Raw genomic sequence first — 15,440 nt, 5'->3', positions numbered from 1 at the left:
CCTGAAGTGGGGAAAACGTGAGCAAGCCCCTCTCCCACCTCCCCCGTGCCCAGCCCCACAGTTTGCTTTCCCAACCACCTCCTGAGATTACAACCCCATAGGGGACTCCTGTTTTCCAAGGCAGGTGCCTAAGCAAAAGTAATTCCCTTCTCACATCACCTGTCAGGAAGTTGGACACCACCAAACTGAAACCCAGAGAGGCTGCACGTGCACAGCAACTTTCCCTAAGAAGGTATTCCTGAAGGTGAGCGTGCATCGCACAGCTATGGCAGTGCAATCTGCTGCAGCTACTCAGAGAACAGCATGAAACTAGGCCAAGCAAAACTGACAAGCTCTATTAGTTAGCATTTGGTTCTCTTGCATATCTATGCTGAAAGTGATAACAGTTTACAAAAAAAAAAATTAAGTGCATGTGTGCACATACACAACTTTTAAACTAGAACTTGGCTTTTCTCCATAGGGGACAAGGAAAGGGAAGCAATTAAATTGCAAGTCTTTAGTGCTCATTAGTTATTTCTCAACTCTAATCCTAGTCTGCAACGTTGCTCTCAAATCCACACACACTGTGGGCATAAAATTGGCCAACCTAAAACAACCATTAAAAGTGCTGCTATTAATATATAGCTATATATATTTTCTAGAGCAAACTCATAAGCTATCATGCAAACCAGAAAATTCCACATGCCTGCTCTTAACTATGATCTGCAGGTTTCTTTCTGCATTATTAAAAACAAAAAAAAAAGTCAATATTGCACATTGTTATTTTAAGAGCCACTGGCACAGGAACTTTATCCTGTTATCTGCTGATGTCTGAATGCAAAGCAGTATCACACCTCCAACAAAACTGAACAGGAAGACAGTTCTCTACACGAGCTCACTCCCTGCTACCTGCACCTGAATAGGCATACCCTTTTCTCCCACTTGGCAGAGGACTTTCTGGATGAACAATGCCCAAAAAGCAACTCCGTTACACCCACTCGTGTCTCGGGTGCTGGATCAGAAACATACAAAGTGGTTTACATGTCTCGATGCTGGAGCATGTAGAGAAATGTCACTGCAGTAATTGTCATACGTACGCTTTAAAGTGAATTCAGTCTGCAAAAGTGGCACAAGGAAAACTCTGGTGAGCCTGAACTCTCCGTTCCTCCATCAGACAGGTGTGCTGTGCAAGAAACACACTGTCAGCTTCTCATGCTGCAAAGGTACAACCTTTCTCTGCTCATTAAAACTTCACAGTCAGCCAGTGGGGATATCCAGGGAAGGAGACGGCCTCCATCTGTTTTCTAGAAGGTATTTTACAAAGATTATCTTACGTCACTCAGCTCAACATGAGTGGCAAACAGAAGTTGCTGCCTGACAGCAGATGCCCCAAGTGGAAGGGCAACAGACAGTGACATCCAATCCCTGCGGGCACATTCCCTCTTCCTCCATTCCTCCGTTCTCTTAAAAGGCCTCCTGAGGTTTAAAAATCTAATTAAAACTTTCATCAGTGTTTCAAATGGCTCTGGAAACTCAACTCGTATTAATTCACACACACGTGGCCACCAAGGAAAGAAAAGCAAGTGCAAATTTACAGTGAGGTGGATACCCCATGGTACCTCTCTCAACTAGTGGTACGTATTAAAACTTAACTTTTTCAGGGTCTGAGTGCTCCCTCAAATGAAAAAAAAAAAGAACATTAGATTTAAAGCCAAATTTGAGATAAGAGCTGGGGAAAACTCTGCTTCAAACTGCAGGAGAAGAGCAGTGGCAGTGCTCAGACATCAGTGTTCTCACCCACTGCTCGGGGCTGAAATCGTAGCATCAGGCAGCAACCTCGTGTCACAGACAAACCCTCAACACCTCATGTAAAATCCCACCATTCTGCTCATCTTCTAGCAGTGAGATTACAGGTATCCGGCACAAGAAATGTTTGGACTTGAGCATTTACACTTTTTGAGAACTGAAAAGAACCAATCCCACCATATGTTTGTGTCCAGGCCTTGCCTCCTCACTGAAGGAGGGCTCGGGAGCATCCAGGAGCCAGCCAACATCAAGGCTGGGCTGTCTGCATGCAGTGCTGCTGAGAAACTGTCCACATCTCAGTAACACAATCGCTGAGCGTGCCTTGAAAATTTCTACCTGCAAAGAGACAAGATGTTTTTACAGCAGATAAGATGTGGGCTGTTTTGCTGCTGCAGAAGTTATCAGGCCCCAAGGCAAAGCTGAGTGCACACACACTCCTTTCCCAAGCATTTCCTGGAATGCCAGCTTCGATTGTGATTAAATTTCTTCTTGCCAAGCACAGGAAGCAGAAGAACAGAGGTTTTCCAAGAGTCACAGAGAAAAGACTTCTCTGATACCATTTACTGCAAACAGTGCAGACTCAGTTACTGCAACACCAATTGAAACTCCCTTTAACCATAGCGAAGTCTTCCAACCAAGGAGGGAAGAGAAGAGACTGGAGCTTCAGCTCCTATTAAGGCATTTGCATAAACATTACCAATCTGGGTCTTCAAAAAACAGGAATTTTGCAAAAAAAGGCATTTTATCTGGGAATGGCAAAAACTATGACTGTTGATAATCTCTGTGGAATTATAAATTGCTCTTTTAAAAAACACGGTTAAATATAAGTGTCATCTCTTTTCCTTGCTTGCCAATATGTCCTTTCCACGAGTTCATGTGCTATGTCTTCTGCAGATCAGGGGAAAATGGGCCAGGGGTGGAGGGTCCATCCAGTCCAGACAGTGTGAATGGGCCGTGACTGTTCAGCACTGATGGAAACTAAGAGACAAAACAAAAAAAAAAGGGCATTTCAATTTAACGTTCCTCTCCAACTGTGCATAAAGAAGCTCCCCAGGAAACAAAACAAAAAAACCTTTCAAAGATTCTTCCTGTCTTCCCCCAAGTAATTACTTTTTAAATGCCACCACACCACAGATTGCACAACCCCAACTATTACAAGCAGCGTTACCAGAGGGACACAGCTGAGCACTGCCTGTGTCCTAGGTAAGATCACAAGCAAATGACTTTATTCAGGTCGTTGAGAGACAATGTCCTACGTTGTTCTTTAATTAATTATCAGCTCTTTGCAGAGAAATAGGTACTGGGTACAAAAAGATTCCCTGAACTAAAGGGAACTTTTTAGTCCTTTAAAAGTGGAATGACTGAGCAACCAAAGCGTGACACATTTCATGATGTAGCATGAAATGTCTACTACTTAACTGCCTCAACCTACTATAAACTGTAAATACTGCTGCCCAAACTTGCCATTGGATTCTTGGGCTAACAGATCCCTACAGGTCTTCTGAGGAAAGCACTGACAAGGATGGCTCAAAAGGAAAAAACGGGCTGGCCTTGCTGGGACTTACCTGAAAGAGCGTATTAGCACCTTGCAACCTTGCAGGACTGAGAGGAGCAACTGGGCTGAGGGTACTCCAGAAATGAATACTGGAGAGCAAAGGACTTGGGGTCAGCAAGATGGGAGTCTGCAAAACACACAAAGACAGTCAGTCGTGTGAAAGCTGCACTTGGAGTAACGCACCACACATGTAAATCTGGCCACAGTAATCCAGCTCCTCCAGCTGCAGAGGGCTGGATCCCATTTTAGGAACTCCCAATTTCTCCTCCTGCCTCCTCCCACCTCCTCCTCTTCCCTTCAAACCCCACAACAGCAGCAGCAGCCATCACTTCTCCCTCCCCTTTCTTAGGGATTGGCCCTCTTCTCCAAGCAGCTGCCAAATCCTGCTGTACAAATTGCCTTCTCCTGCAATTCACATAGAGCACCTGCAAGCAACTTCAGAGAACTCAGCTTATGAATTTAAAATGAACACACAGCGGGCACACGCACGGTCTGAGTGACACAGGGGACGTAAGCTACAACAAAAGAAATGCACACCCAGCACCAAAATGCTTGGGATGTTCCAGGTACACCAGCCAAACACTTTGAAGGGTGCCAAAAGAGCAACTACACTTGATTTTTTTTTCTCCTGCCTTCAGACATGACGATTTTCTATCAGCAGTTCCCCCTGCAGTTTCACTCTAACTCCAATTTATTACAGGAAGGAGATTAAATGTATACAGAACAATGTAACAGCATAGTTGGATTCAGTTCTCTTCCAAATTTTCCATGAGGAATGAAAGCTTTCCTTTCCCACGCGCTGAGAACAGCCACATTATGCAGCCATTGTTATCATCACATTAAGTCGTGTTACTCTGGTTTTAATGGCTACTAAATCAAGTGAAGGAACTGCTGCTAAACACACACCTGTTTTTAAAGGACTTTCAGAATCAGCCATGAAGGATTTCAGAATGAGCCTGAAGTGCTTTTGAAATAACTCAGTGTCACTCTGGAAAATGGGTATACAAAGGATCTTCACAGTGCTGGTTTGGCTCGTTTGCCCTCCCTTACTGCCCCACAGTGTAACACAACCACGACTGTCACTTAAAAAGGAGGTGGGCAAATTGGGTTACCTGAGAGAAAAGTGCTGGAGTAAGAGAAGCAGTGGGGAGGGAAGGGCTCAGTATTCCCAACGGACTTGGATCGCTGCCTGTAATGACCAGAGTAGGAGCCAACTCCAGCCCTTTGGGTTTTTTAGATCTGGAGAGATGATTGGCAAACTCCTTCTCCAGCACAGATGAATCCTGCTCTTTGGGCTCTGGGGATTGATGCTGAAGGCTCTGAGCCTGCTCCAGCTGCTGAGAAGCCACTGATTCTATGTCCGTGTCAATGTCCAGGTCAGGATTAGAGCTCAGGGGCGGCGATGGGGGCGTGGAAGGAACTTGCAGAACAGGAGAAACGGAGGACACAGGTGGAGTCGGGGTAAAGCTGGTGGTCAAGTTTGCCAAAGGTGCTGGAGCTTCAGGGATAGTTAACTTGGGGAGAACAAGAGTCTCCAAGGTCTGCAGAGTTTCTTCCGCTCCCATGGGAAGAGAGGATGTGGTTGAGGTGGCAGAAGCAGTGGAAGTAGAAGAGACTGCAGAAGTGGTGGCAACCAGAGGGACGGACGAGGGCTTTTTGGAGGGCATGGTGACAAACTTGATGACAGACGGCGTCGGATCCTGAGCAGGTTTCTTCTCCGTCAGTTTCTCAGCTGGATTCTCAATCTTGATGGACCTGAAGAGTTTTACATTGGAAGAGTTCAGAGAGTTCAGCGTAAAAGAGGAGTACAAGCCTGAGTGGATGTAGTCGTTGCGGCTGGAGGACTTAGCACACGACTGAGACTTCTCCTTCCCACAGCTCTCCACGTCCTTCGGAGCACTGCTCACCTCTGCAAAGCCAGTCAGCTCGGGGTCTCCTTCTATCCGGCCCACGACAAGTGGATCCATTTTTAAGATCTCCGGATAAGAAACAAACTTGTACACAAACTTCTTACCATTCACTTTTTTAATGATATTCTGTGGGTAAGAAGATAGGTATTTTTAGCTCTTCTTTAGATTCATTTTCCTGCTACAAACTCTGCCTGAAATAGACTAAGGTTTCTAATTTCTAATCTTTCCACAGAAAATCTGTCTGATTTTCTCTTTTGTTTTAAACTGCATTCTTGCAATTTAGTTCTCGTTTCCAGAGCTTGCAGACAGAACAGGTGAGCTTAACCTGACCTCAAATGTACCAACAGAAACCTTAAGACAGCAGAGCAATTCTGTTTCAAATATTTAAGAAGATCCTCTAGGAAACAAAGATACCACCACCAAAGTTATGATTGCTCTGGGCACTGCACTCATAATCGGAAATGGAGAACACATGAAAATTAAGAGGTTTGCAGAATTGATGCCTAATGCATTACATCCAACCACCCTTGTTCTTAAGGAGATGATAATAAAAGCAGCTCAACTGTTCAGCAGAACATAGGCTTATGAACTACCTCAATATCACAAACCCTGCCAAGCTTGCTCAGTTCCTAACCAGAAGGCCACACACAGTTTGGGCCATGGAGGATGCTTATTTGTCAAGCAATTATTATTACTGAAGCATTGTGGTACCAAGTCAGGTTAAGGAAATGCTGCTGCCCTGTATTAAACCCCATGCACCACGCTGCACCCCACAAACTGACAGCTTCCTCATGGACTGGTTTTTTTTAATCCCATACACCCACACAACAACAGTTGTGGGATAAATGGCTCACTGGAAGGTTACTGAAATGAAGATAACAATCCCACACTGTGGTTCTAGTTCAGCTTTTTGACACCACTTGTGTGTTCGTCCAAGTTCTTCGAAGACATCAGCTGCAGAAGAGAAACACCTCACTCTGCTGGACTAAACTCAGTCTCCCCATTAGAGGTGCATTTCTGAATACAAGGATGAAAACAAAAACCCTCTGAGCTGCCACACTGAAAATCCCTATTTTGACAGCCCCTTCAAAGAGACAGTCACAGAAAAGGTTTCAGTGTGCTGGGAGAGGGGTTAGAAAGGAGAATATTACTCATAGAAAGATTCATAATAGCAAAGACATAAATTAGAGAGCGTAACATTTTGCACAAAGCGATCCAGAACCTCATAAAATAACCCCTGGGGAGGAACAAACAGAAAAATAAACCCAACCACTGCACCTCACTGAACTCCTGGAGGCAGACGTGACACCTATCCCCTTGAAGAGAATGAAAAAGGAAACAAAGCTCATTAGGCAGAAGCTGGTAAGATGGATAAGGATTTCAGGTGGATTTATGGACTTGGTTACCTTCACATAATAGTATCTGAGAGCACGGCTGAGTTTATCATAGTTCATGCTGGGCTTGTTCTTGCGGATTCCCCACAGTCTGGCCACCTCCTCTGCCTGCTGCAGTTTGAACTCCCCGTCATTGGAGGTCCAACAGATGATATTCTTGTTCTGAGGCTCTTTCAGGAGCTGGAGGAGGAACTGCCACAGGGTGATAGCACTGTCCATAGCAGTAAGCTGGAATGCAGAAAGGCAGAGAAAAGGCAGCGGGTTAGGAACGGTGCATTTTCTGCATCTCCCTAGAAGGAGGGTGAGGGCACAGAGATGTTGTTTCCAAAGGCAGCAAGAGTAAAAATTATTAGTCACCAGTCGTGAAAGATGTTCCCTGCAGAACAGGGAGGCTGAGAGCCAACTGCTATCGTCTCCTCCCACATGTCAGTCCTTTTCACATGGGTTATATTTAGCCTCATTTAACTAAATCAGGTCATTTTGGGTAAGTTGCAATGAGTCATTACCCAAAAAAAAAGAAAGGGAGAGAACCACCCCAATTCTGAGTTGCTCCACGTTCACCCATTCTGACGTGTGCTCAGGTGCACCCAGGTAAAGTCAAACCTCCCCCTCACCTCCTCCCTTCCCTCCCACCCACCTCCTTCAGCTGCCACCATAAAGAACAACCCCATCTTCTTCCAGTGTGACCTTCCAACCCGACCTTCCTTCCCTTCACATTTCCACCGTCCCTCCCAACCAACCCCCAGCCTCCTCTCTCATCTCCACCCTTTGCAAATTTCATCCCTTTTGTAAGCAATTAAGCAAAGAAAAGGAAAAGTAAACACAATTTCAAACGTTGCCTTGGCTTTTCTTCTCTATGTTCTCTCACACGCATCAGCTTTCAAGGCTGAGGTCTTTTAGGACCAGTGTCACTCCAGCACAGTTTCCCTGCACTGCAGGTGGAGGTGTGCAGACACCAATGCAGACAAGAGGTCGTTCCCTGACTGCATGTGCCTATATGAAATGGAATATCCACCCAGTTTTTTTAAGCATAATGCCAATAATCCTGTCCGTACAAAGGAAATGCATGCTACACTGTGAATGAGAACAGACCCCATTATATTAACACGGTATCCCATATGGATTCTCTTATTCCACAACACGTGGCTTCTCTCCATACAGCTTAAACTTCTTCCAACCCAACAAAAACAAACACAGCCGCTCTGGAGCAAGAGCCTTCCCAAGGAAGGACACTGGCAGCATTCAGATGCACGCCCTGCTGGATTTCCCCCCTGCCCTGACCCTCGATAAAGGCCGACCTAAACAGCACAGAGGCTCCTATCAGAGTGAGCCTACGGGCCTGGACACCACGTGCTGTTGGCAGGAGGAGGCTCTGAAGGCTCAGGGAGTGCGGCCCCAGCACGCAGGACTCGTGCCCGTGTTGCTGAGGTCCACGCACACACAGGGCTAAGTTTGAGATCCAGGCAGGACTGCCAGTACGTCCTCGTTACCAAAGCCTTTATTCCAATCTCGTTACTGCCCAGCACTTAGCCAGCCCTAAATAAGGAAGAGAACAGTCTACAAGTCAGAGCCTCAGAATCCAGTCAGCCCTGAAAAAGGATTACTGCTGACAGTTCACATAGGACGAGGCATTCCTGTTTAAATCAGGTGCCCCCGGGGCAGGTATTCTCTTGGGCAGAGCCCATTGCATTTAACCTACCTGCACAAATCCCTGCCTGATGGCACGCCGACGTGATGATGTTACATTGATCAACTCGGTTAAATTGCTGCAATTACAGGGAGCAATCTCAAAACAGAGGACACCCACACCACCGAGTTGTGCTGGCCTAAGGTGCTTTCCTCGCTTAATTACCGACGCGTACAGCTCTGCGCTCGCCCAGATTAATTGCTGAGCACTCGAAGAATAACACCAGCTGCCGAGCAAGTCCCACTGGGGGCAGCACGGAGCTCTGGGGCAGGGAATGGAGGGAAAGCCCTTCCAGCCCAGTGCACCCCCCTTTGCCAATGCCATTTCCCACCTGCTGCTCCACGGAGCATCACCAGCGCAGCCTCATTATCCCGTCAGGATGATGCACACGCACGGGGTGCTGTGCAGACATCAGGACCCGACTCCACCATTCTCCAGAGCTGTCAATACCCGTGATCAGCGCTAGCAGAGAGCAGGAAAATGAAGCTGAGTGATTATTCCCACGCTACGTTTATCTGCTGCAGCTTCAAAGCCCGTAAGCAGCACTGCACCAAACAGCAACGAGTGATGCAACGGGAGGTAATCACACAGAAATCAGATTAGTGGCAGAAACTCAGGGTGGCAAGGGCTTTCTTTTCCTCCTAAAAAGCTGTGAAGATTGCATCCCCTCAAATGGAAACGCTGTGTAATTTCAATGGTGTGCCTCCCCTCAGCAAGAAGCACTTTGATGTTGTTACCTGAAAGCTCTCCAACCCGACTGCAGTCACACTGCTGCCCGGCTCAAGCAGAGCTGAGATGCACAGAGCAGGTACAGCATAAGCCTGGATGGAACAGAATGATAGATTTTCTTCAAAGCCACCTTCCCAAGTGATGCACTGTGCTGCTCTGAGCAGCACTGAGCAGAACACAACCAGGGCTCCACGCTGGGATGCAGGCACTGTGATCTCTGTGTACAGCACAGCTTTATGGCTGGAGGGATCCCCCCAGAGGGGCACAGCCACGACTGCAGTGAATATCAGATGCATCCAGCTGCTACCAGCACCCCTGGTGTTACAGGTTTCGGTGCTGTGTGCCATTCCTCCCCTCGTTTCACCAAGGATGCATCGTGCACAGACAGGTTATGCTGCAGATGAGAAGAATGAATGCCCCTCTTCATCCAGAGCTTACATCACACATCTACAGGAAACAACGGAGCGACGCCTCAACGTAACCAGGAGCTTGTCCTGATGGATACAAGGGGAAATAATAACCCTGCAATCTGGCTAAAGCAATGGCCCACGAGTACACCCTGCCCCTCCAGAGCCAACAGGGAAGAGTAACACATCCACAGGAGAACGTCTAATTCAACCTCAATAAACCTGCCCTGAGACAGCACGAGAACCCTTAGAAGAATTGTTGCTTCAGGAAGAAGCAAGATGAAGTGAGACCAAACCAAAACATCACATGAGACATAGGACTAAAAGCAGCACTGCTCCCTGTGCGACTTCAGAAAACCCAAAGGACACGTTCAGCATCGCCTCCTCCTTCTGCACCTGGGGCAGGAGGGTGGGAACCCACCACCCCACTCTCACTATGGCAATGGTGAGAAGCTGCTCCTCGCGTGGCTCCTTCAGCTTCTTGCAGATGTACAGCCCTGCCCGTGAAAGGCATCAGTCTGCAGCACAGCTCCCATCAGCACAGCTCCTCATCTGATTGCTTTCTCTTCAAGATGAATGCGCCGATAATTACAAGCACGCCAACGAGAAACTGCCTTTTTGCTGAAGGTTATTTTCCTTGTGAGAGCCCGTGGAGAAGGAGAAAGGTCCCATGTGAAAAGACAAGAGGGAATTAGGCAGAGAGGCAACGGTGCTGTTTATGACAACAGCCTTCCCACTTCTACACCATTTGAGCACAAGGAAAAAATAGTTGCTAGAGGCAGAGGGCAGTTATACTTTGTAATGAGTATGCTAAAATAGAGCACTATTATTGTCTTGAGATCTTCTCTGACGCCTACAGATGACCCTTGAAGTACACAGAGGAGCTGACAGCATTTGGCTGCACTTTTCTAAATACAAGCACTGCAAAGTGGAGCTCTCCCATGTTGCTGTGGCTGTTTGAGGCCTGGACAAAGGTACAAAGCCTCACGTTTACACGAGAGCCAGGACACGAGATACGCACCTTTTCCAGCGACTCCTCACCCATCTATGCCACAATACGCTGCACAACCCGTGTGATCACAGAGCCCTGGGGCTTCACATCACTTGTGGCAGGGAGTGTGCAACTGCTGCGTGGCACAGCTTCAAAAGTGGCACGGGGCAAACTGTGCTGCTGCCGCAGATTTACTCACCACTGCAGAACATCCTTCAGAGATCAGCCCCGAGGGAGGGGGCACCCAGAGGAGCCCCAGAAAGGCAGGTCTCTATCCCACCCCCCACAACCCCCCCATCTCTGAGGTCTTCTGGCACATTTCCTGCGTTTGACTCAGCCCCGAGAACAGCTCGAGTAATCCTTCGCCTCGGCATGTTTCCTTATCAGCAGCTGCAGACTGATGACTTCTGCAGATGGACTGATTACAGCAGTCAGGGCTGCAGCCTCCTTAGAATCCCCCACAAAGCATGGTGCAAAGGAGAGGGGAAGAAAGGACTGGCCCACAGTCCTCACAAGGTGAGAGCAAAGCCATCGCCCCCAGGTACTCAACTGGCACCCACACGGATGGTGGCACAGAGGAAGCACATCACGGAGCAAAGCCACCAGGAACAAAAAGATGCTGCTCAAAGACTGCCAGCAACAAAGCCAGCACACGAAGCCCTGATGTGCTATGACAGGAAGCTGCACTCGCTCCCTTGCTCTGCATGGGCACTCTGCACACAGACAGCAAACCTGAGCTGCTACGGCTGCACCGTACCATCCCCGAGTGCTCTGAATGCTCACGAAGGCCACGGTGGGGGAACAGAAGAGATCTGCAGACAGTAACTCCCCGTGTGCGTGGCCTCTGATGGTTGCTCCAGGAAAACAAACAAAAAAGCAACACAGAGCACTGAGATTAAAGGAGGTTTCTGGAGGTCAGCAGCCCAACCTCTCCTTCAAACAGGGTTATCCTCAAGGTAAGATCAGGCAGCTCTTTGTCTTTGGCCAAAACAGTAAGTAAATAGCCACTCTATTCCCCCATTCCTTTTCTTGCAGTAAGAGGACAAAAGCTGCAAGGCTGCTGATGAAACAGCTAATTAAGTAGTCATCAACACACAATCAAGCAACAGCTTCATTAATGCAGCACTTGAACTACCCCATTACCAACAAACCTTTCACGAAACACTTTCAAGCCCCTGGGAAAGTGACTCACCTAACTATTACCTTCAGCCCTTTATCAACTCTGATTAATTCTAGCATGGACAAAAACCACTGTCTGAACATCAGCTTCCTCCTGGGGGCTAGGAGCAGGACCCAGCCTTCATCAGGATCACACAGATCACTCTAAGGACTCCTTTCACTCCTTCTGTCACTGTCCTGCTAGCTTAATTCCCAAAGCCAAAAGCTCCAAGTGCAAGGAGTCCACCTCCAACCGCAGCATGCCACATCGGGGCCTCCATCACCAAACACATACAGACCCTTCCCAAGGAGCATTCAAACAGCAGAAATCAGGGAAGAAATAAGAAACAAACAACAAGAAAACAACTCCAGGCTCCAACAGGTTGCAGCTCTCTCGGCCCTGGCAGGAAAAGCAGTGCAGCCCTGGGGCAGGAAGCTCTGGGAAGGAAGCACCAGAGGATGTCCTCTCGATAAGCACTGCTCCTCAGCTTCCCCTGCTTCATCCCTCTCCAAGCCAGGCCGTCCTATTTACTTAAACCAAATGTTGCTCTCTCCATTCTGTGTTCTTGGCTCAAAAGCTGAGCGGAGAGTTTATAAGAAATGAAGGCGTGAGCAAATATTTTGAGTTTTGGGAGCAGTCTGCTTCGCTGCTATTTTATTATTATTATTATTATTATTTAAACCTTCTGTCTGTAAAATGAGTGCTTCCCATCCTAACCGAGCGTTTCGTGGCCTCCACCTCTCAGCTGCACACTCAGGACAAACAGAACAGCAAACTTACAACAAAAACCAACCAAGAGCCTTTGATTGGTTTCTATCACTGACGTGACTGCTTCTGAGTAAGCCACAGAAACACGTATTTCGACCCAAATGCCTCTTTAAGTAGATTACACGCTCGCTTCCTCCTCATTTGCCACCACAACAGGCTGAAGGGAATGTTTACCAACAGCAGATTACATTGGCTTCAACAGCACCACGGAACAGCATCCCTGCTGGAAAGGTCTGCGCATCACTCCAGGCAGCGAGCCCCGAACAACAGGTCCCATGCTTTCTGCTGACCCTAACCTTATTACCAACAGGAAGTCTCATTTAAGCTGGAAAAGGTTTCCTTTAATAATGTTTATAATACACTCAGCCCCGTTGCTATGACGATGGAACAACTCCTCACTCCAAACAGGCGCTGAGACCCTAAAAATAAACAGGCAAACCGAAATCACGAAGGCGCCGTTTGTCAGGAGGGCCGTGCTGGTGCAGGCAGCCATCAGGAGAAAGCAATGCTCGTGACTAAACTCTGCACCCACCAGCACTGAGCACGCAGAGGTTCTGCAGTCCTCGGGAGCTGCTGCTTCAACAACAAAGCAGCCGAGCTGGGATGACATCCCAAAATGCGATGGGGCGGGGAGCACAGCAGCGCGGGCTGGGGGAGGAGGAAGGTCTGGGTGTGCAGAGAAGGTGAGCGTTGTGCACGCGTGTAAAGAGGCGTGCAAATAACACCAGCAACCACGGTGGGTTGGCGTGCTCCCTCCACGGATTCACCCACCGACGGCGGGCAGCATTCCCCCCACCTCGCGGGGAGAGGGGCACGGGAAATCACAGCAGAGCTGGGAGGGGAGAACAATCACAACACAACAACAAAACAGCAAGCAACACGCGGCGGGATGGGACTGCAGCTCCCGCTCTCACCCCGCAGCAGCACCGCAAACATCCAACGGTACCGCGGCCGCTCCGGGGGCGGCTCCTCCATTCCCGGCGCTGCGTTCAAAGCGGTTCGCACTCCAAACGGACCCAAATCTTCCCCCCCAGCCCCCCCCAACAACCCAACCCCCCAACCCCGGAGCGCCGCAGCTCCGCCTGCTTTCGGTTCCCGACTTCCTGACCCCCCCCCTGCCAACCCCAACCCTCACCCCGGGACGGACCCCTCCCCCCCGCACGATCAGCACCGCTCCTCTCCCCCCCCTCACCGAGGAGGAGCTCCGCCGGTCCCCGTGCGTCGCGGTCCCGTCGCGGCGGGCAGGTGCTGGGAGCGGCCCCCCCGCCGCCCTTCATGGCCGGGAGCCCCCTCGGCGGGCCGGGCGCCGGGCCCCCATCCCCGGGCTGGAGGAGCCGGGCGAGCAGCGAAGGACAGAAGAGCGGAGAAGAGGAAGAAGAGGAGGAGGAGGCGGCGGAGCGTTACATGGCGGGACGCGCAGCGCCAGCCCCCAACGCCGCGGAGCCACCGCGGCCGCCGTACGCCACACTTCCGCCCACGGCCCCACCGAGGGCCCGAAGGCGGCGACCAATCCCCGCGCAGAGCGGGGGCGCCGCCGACCAATGGAAGAGCGGTAACCGCCCACCCGCCGCAAGGGCTTGTGGGAACTGTAGTCTGCGCGGCCCCGCGCCCGCCCAGGCCGCGGGCGGCCATGTGCCCGAGGGACGGCCCCAGCGGTGCAGCTCGTGCAGGGCCGGGACCCGCGGCTCCCGGGATGGGGTGGGGGATCTGATCACAGCCGGCGCGGGATGCCCGAGCTGCTGCAGCAGAAGGCTGGAGGGAAGCGGTCGGTAAACGTGGAAATAAGTTGGAAACAAAGAAATCGTTGCGATGCCGTCGGTTCTCCCGGCAGGGACACGGTGGGCACGGGGAGATACAGGAGAGGGGAGGAGCGCGGTGGGCAAGGGGGGTGTGCCTAAACCAGGAGGGCTAGAGAGAAAGGCTGAAAGTGGACCCCAAGATGAAGGAGGTGGAGAGGAAAAAAAAAAAAAAAAAGAAAGAAAACGAAACCTTTCCAAGGGGTAACAGAGGAGGAAGAGCTGCAGGAATGCAGTTCCCCTCTAACCAAGAGAGTCTGGGTCACTCCAGCAGGACAGCCCGATGCTGTCACTCTTCCAGTGTTGGCACTCCTAGGGCTAAGCAGAAGTGTAGGGGAATCACAGCACGCACACAGCGGGAGCCTTAATCACACTGAAGCTCATTAAAGCAGCCCATGCACGTGCTCTGGTCCCCAGGAGGCTGCTCGCTGTGGTCAGCTGCTGCTTGTTGCCTTGGCCTACAAGTGTGTCCTGAGTTACTCTCACCAGTTGGCGAGCTGGGATTTTGCCATTGGATCTGAAGTGCCATGAAGGCAGAGCTCCCCGACGTGCTCACAGCCCTCTTTGCCTCGCCACAAAGTTCCCACCCACTGGCAGAGAAAAACAAAAAACTAAGCAGTGCTTCACTGTCAAACAGTGCACATGCCAAAACATGCAACCTGCAGGTTTCTAGATGTGTGCCAGGAAGAGGTGAGATGTGTTTGTACAAAGTCCTCCGTGCACGTTTCACCTAATTGCCTCCTTGCAAACTTGACTGCTGCTCTTTTTTCTTTGGGATGTGCCATCCCCCCAAACACACAAGAAGGCATAGCTGAGATCCCAGCTGGGCCCGAGCACCTCCAGCTGCACTGAGTGCTGTTCCTATGAAGGCAAGTTCTGCGTTGCTACTGCCCATCTCCTTCACCTGGTCCCACGTCATGTGCTCAAATGAGATGAAAGAACCAAGATGGGGAGCAACGTTTTGTGTCACAGTCCCTTTACAAGTTACAGGAGATGGAGAGGGAGGTGAAAGCCAGGAAAGTTCAGGCAGTCCTGGCACAATTAACTGGAGAAGGCATCACTCAAGATGTCCTCTGACCACGGCTCACAGGGATGAAATGCAGGGGCCTTCCTCAAAGCACGCTCTCCCTGCTGGGAAGAAGGGAAGCTTTTAATCCAAGCTGCTGACCATTATCTATTTACTCACAGAAGTGAACTATTACAATTGATAGAAAGTGTGAAGTGAGCAAGGAGGGGGAGCACTACATCCCCTGCACTAC

At 49.8% G+C, this 15,440-nt stretch overlaps 1 protein-coding gene across 1 annotated transcript; it reads right to left on the bottom strand.

The window, feature by feature from the left end:
- Positions 1-395: 395 nt before the first annotated feature.
- Positions 396-13,767, bottom strand: ELK4 (ETS transcription factor ELK4). The gene is made up of 5 exons (XM_065740430.1): positions 13,578-13,767; positions 6,657-6,872; positions 4,453-5,376; positions 3,351-3,467; positions 396-2,763 (listed from the first exon to the last, which is right to left on the bottom strand). Exons 2-5 carry the CDS (start codon positions 6,861-6,863, stop codon positions 2,665-2,667), a joined length of 1,347 nt encoding a protein of 448 aa, XP_065596502.1. The 5' UTR covers positions 6,864-6,872; positions 13,578-13,767; the 3' UTR covers positions 396-2,664.
- Positions 13,768-15,440: the final 1,673 nt, after the last annotated feature.

Source organism: Cyrtonyx montezumae, unplaced genomic scaffold, assembly GCF_038088225.1.
Source record: "Cyrtonyx montezumae isolate F1298 unplaced genomic scaffold, pur_monq_1.0 scaffold_26, whole genome shotgun sequence".
Taxonomy (NCBI): domain Eukaryota; kingdom Metazoa; phylum Chordata; class Aves; order Galliformes; family Odontophoridae; genus Cyrtonyx; species Cyrtonyx montezumae.
Note: the sequence above shows the minus strand (reverse complement) of the source record. Positions and strands in the feature narration are given on the sequence as shown.

Bases quoted from the DNA above. Each gene is read 5' to 3' on its own strand.
- ELK4 (XM_065740430.1), bottom strand. From the start codon at position 6,863: ATGGACAGTGCTATCACCCTGTGGCAGTTCCTCCTCCAGCTCCTGAAA. The intron at 3,468-4,452 runs GTAACCCAATTT...TGTGTTTTGCAG, and splicing joins CTCCAGCACTTTTCTCTCAG to ACTCCCATCTTGCTGACCCC. The intron at 2,764-3,350 runs GTAAGTCCCAGC...TTTGTCTCTTAG, and splicing joins GTGCTAATACGCTCTTTCAG to TTTCCATCAGTGCTGAACAG.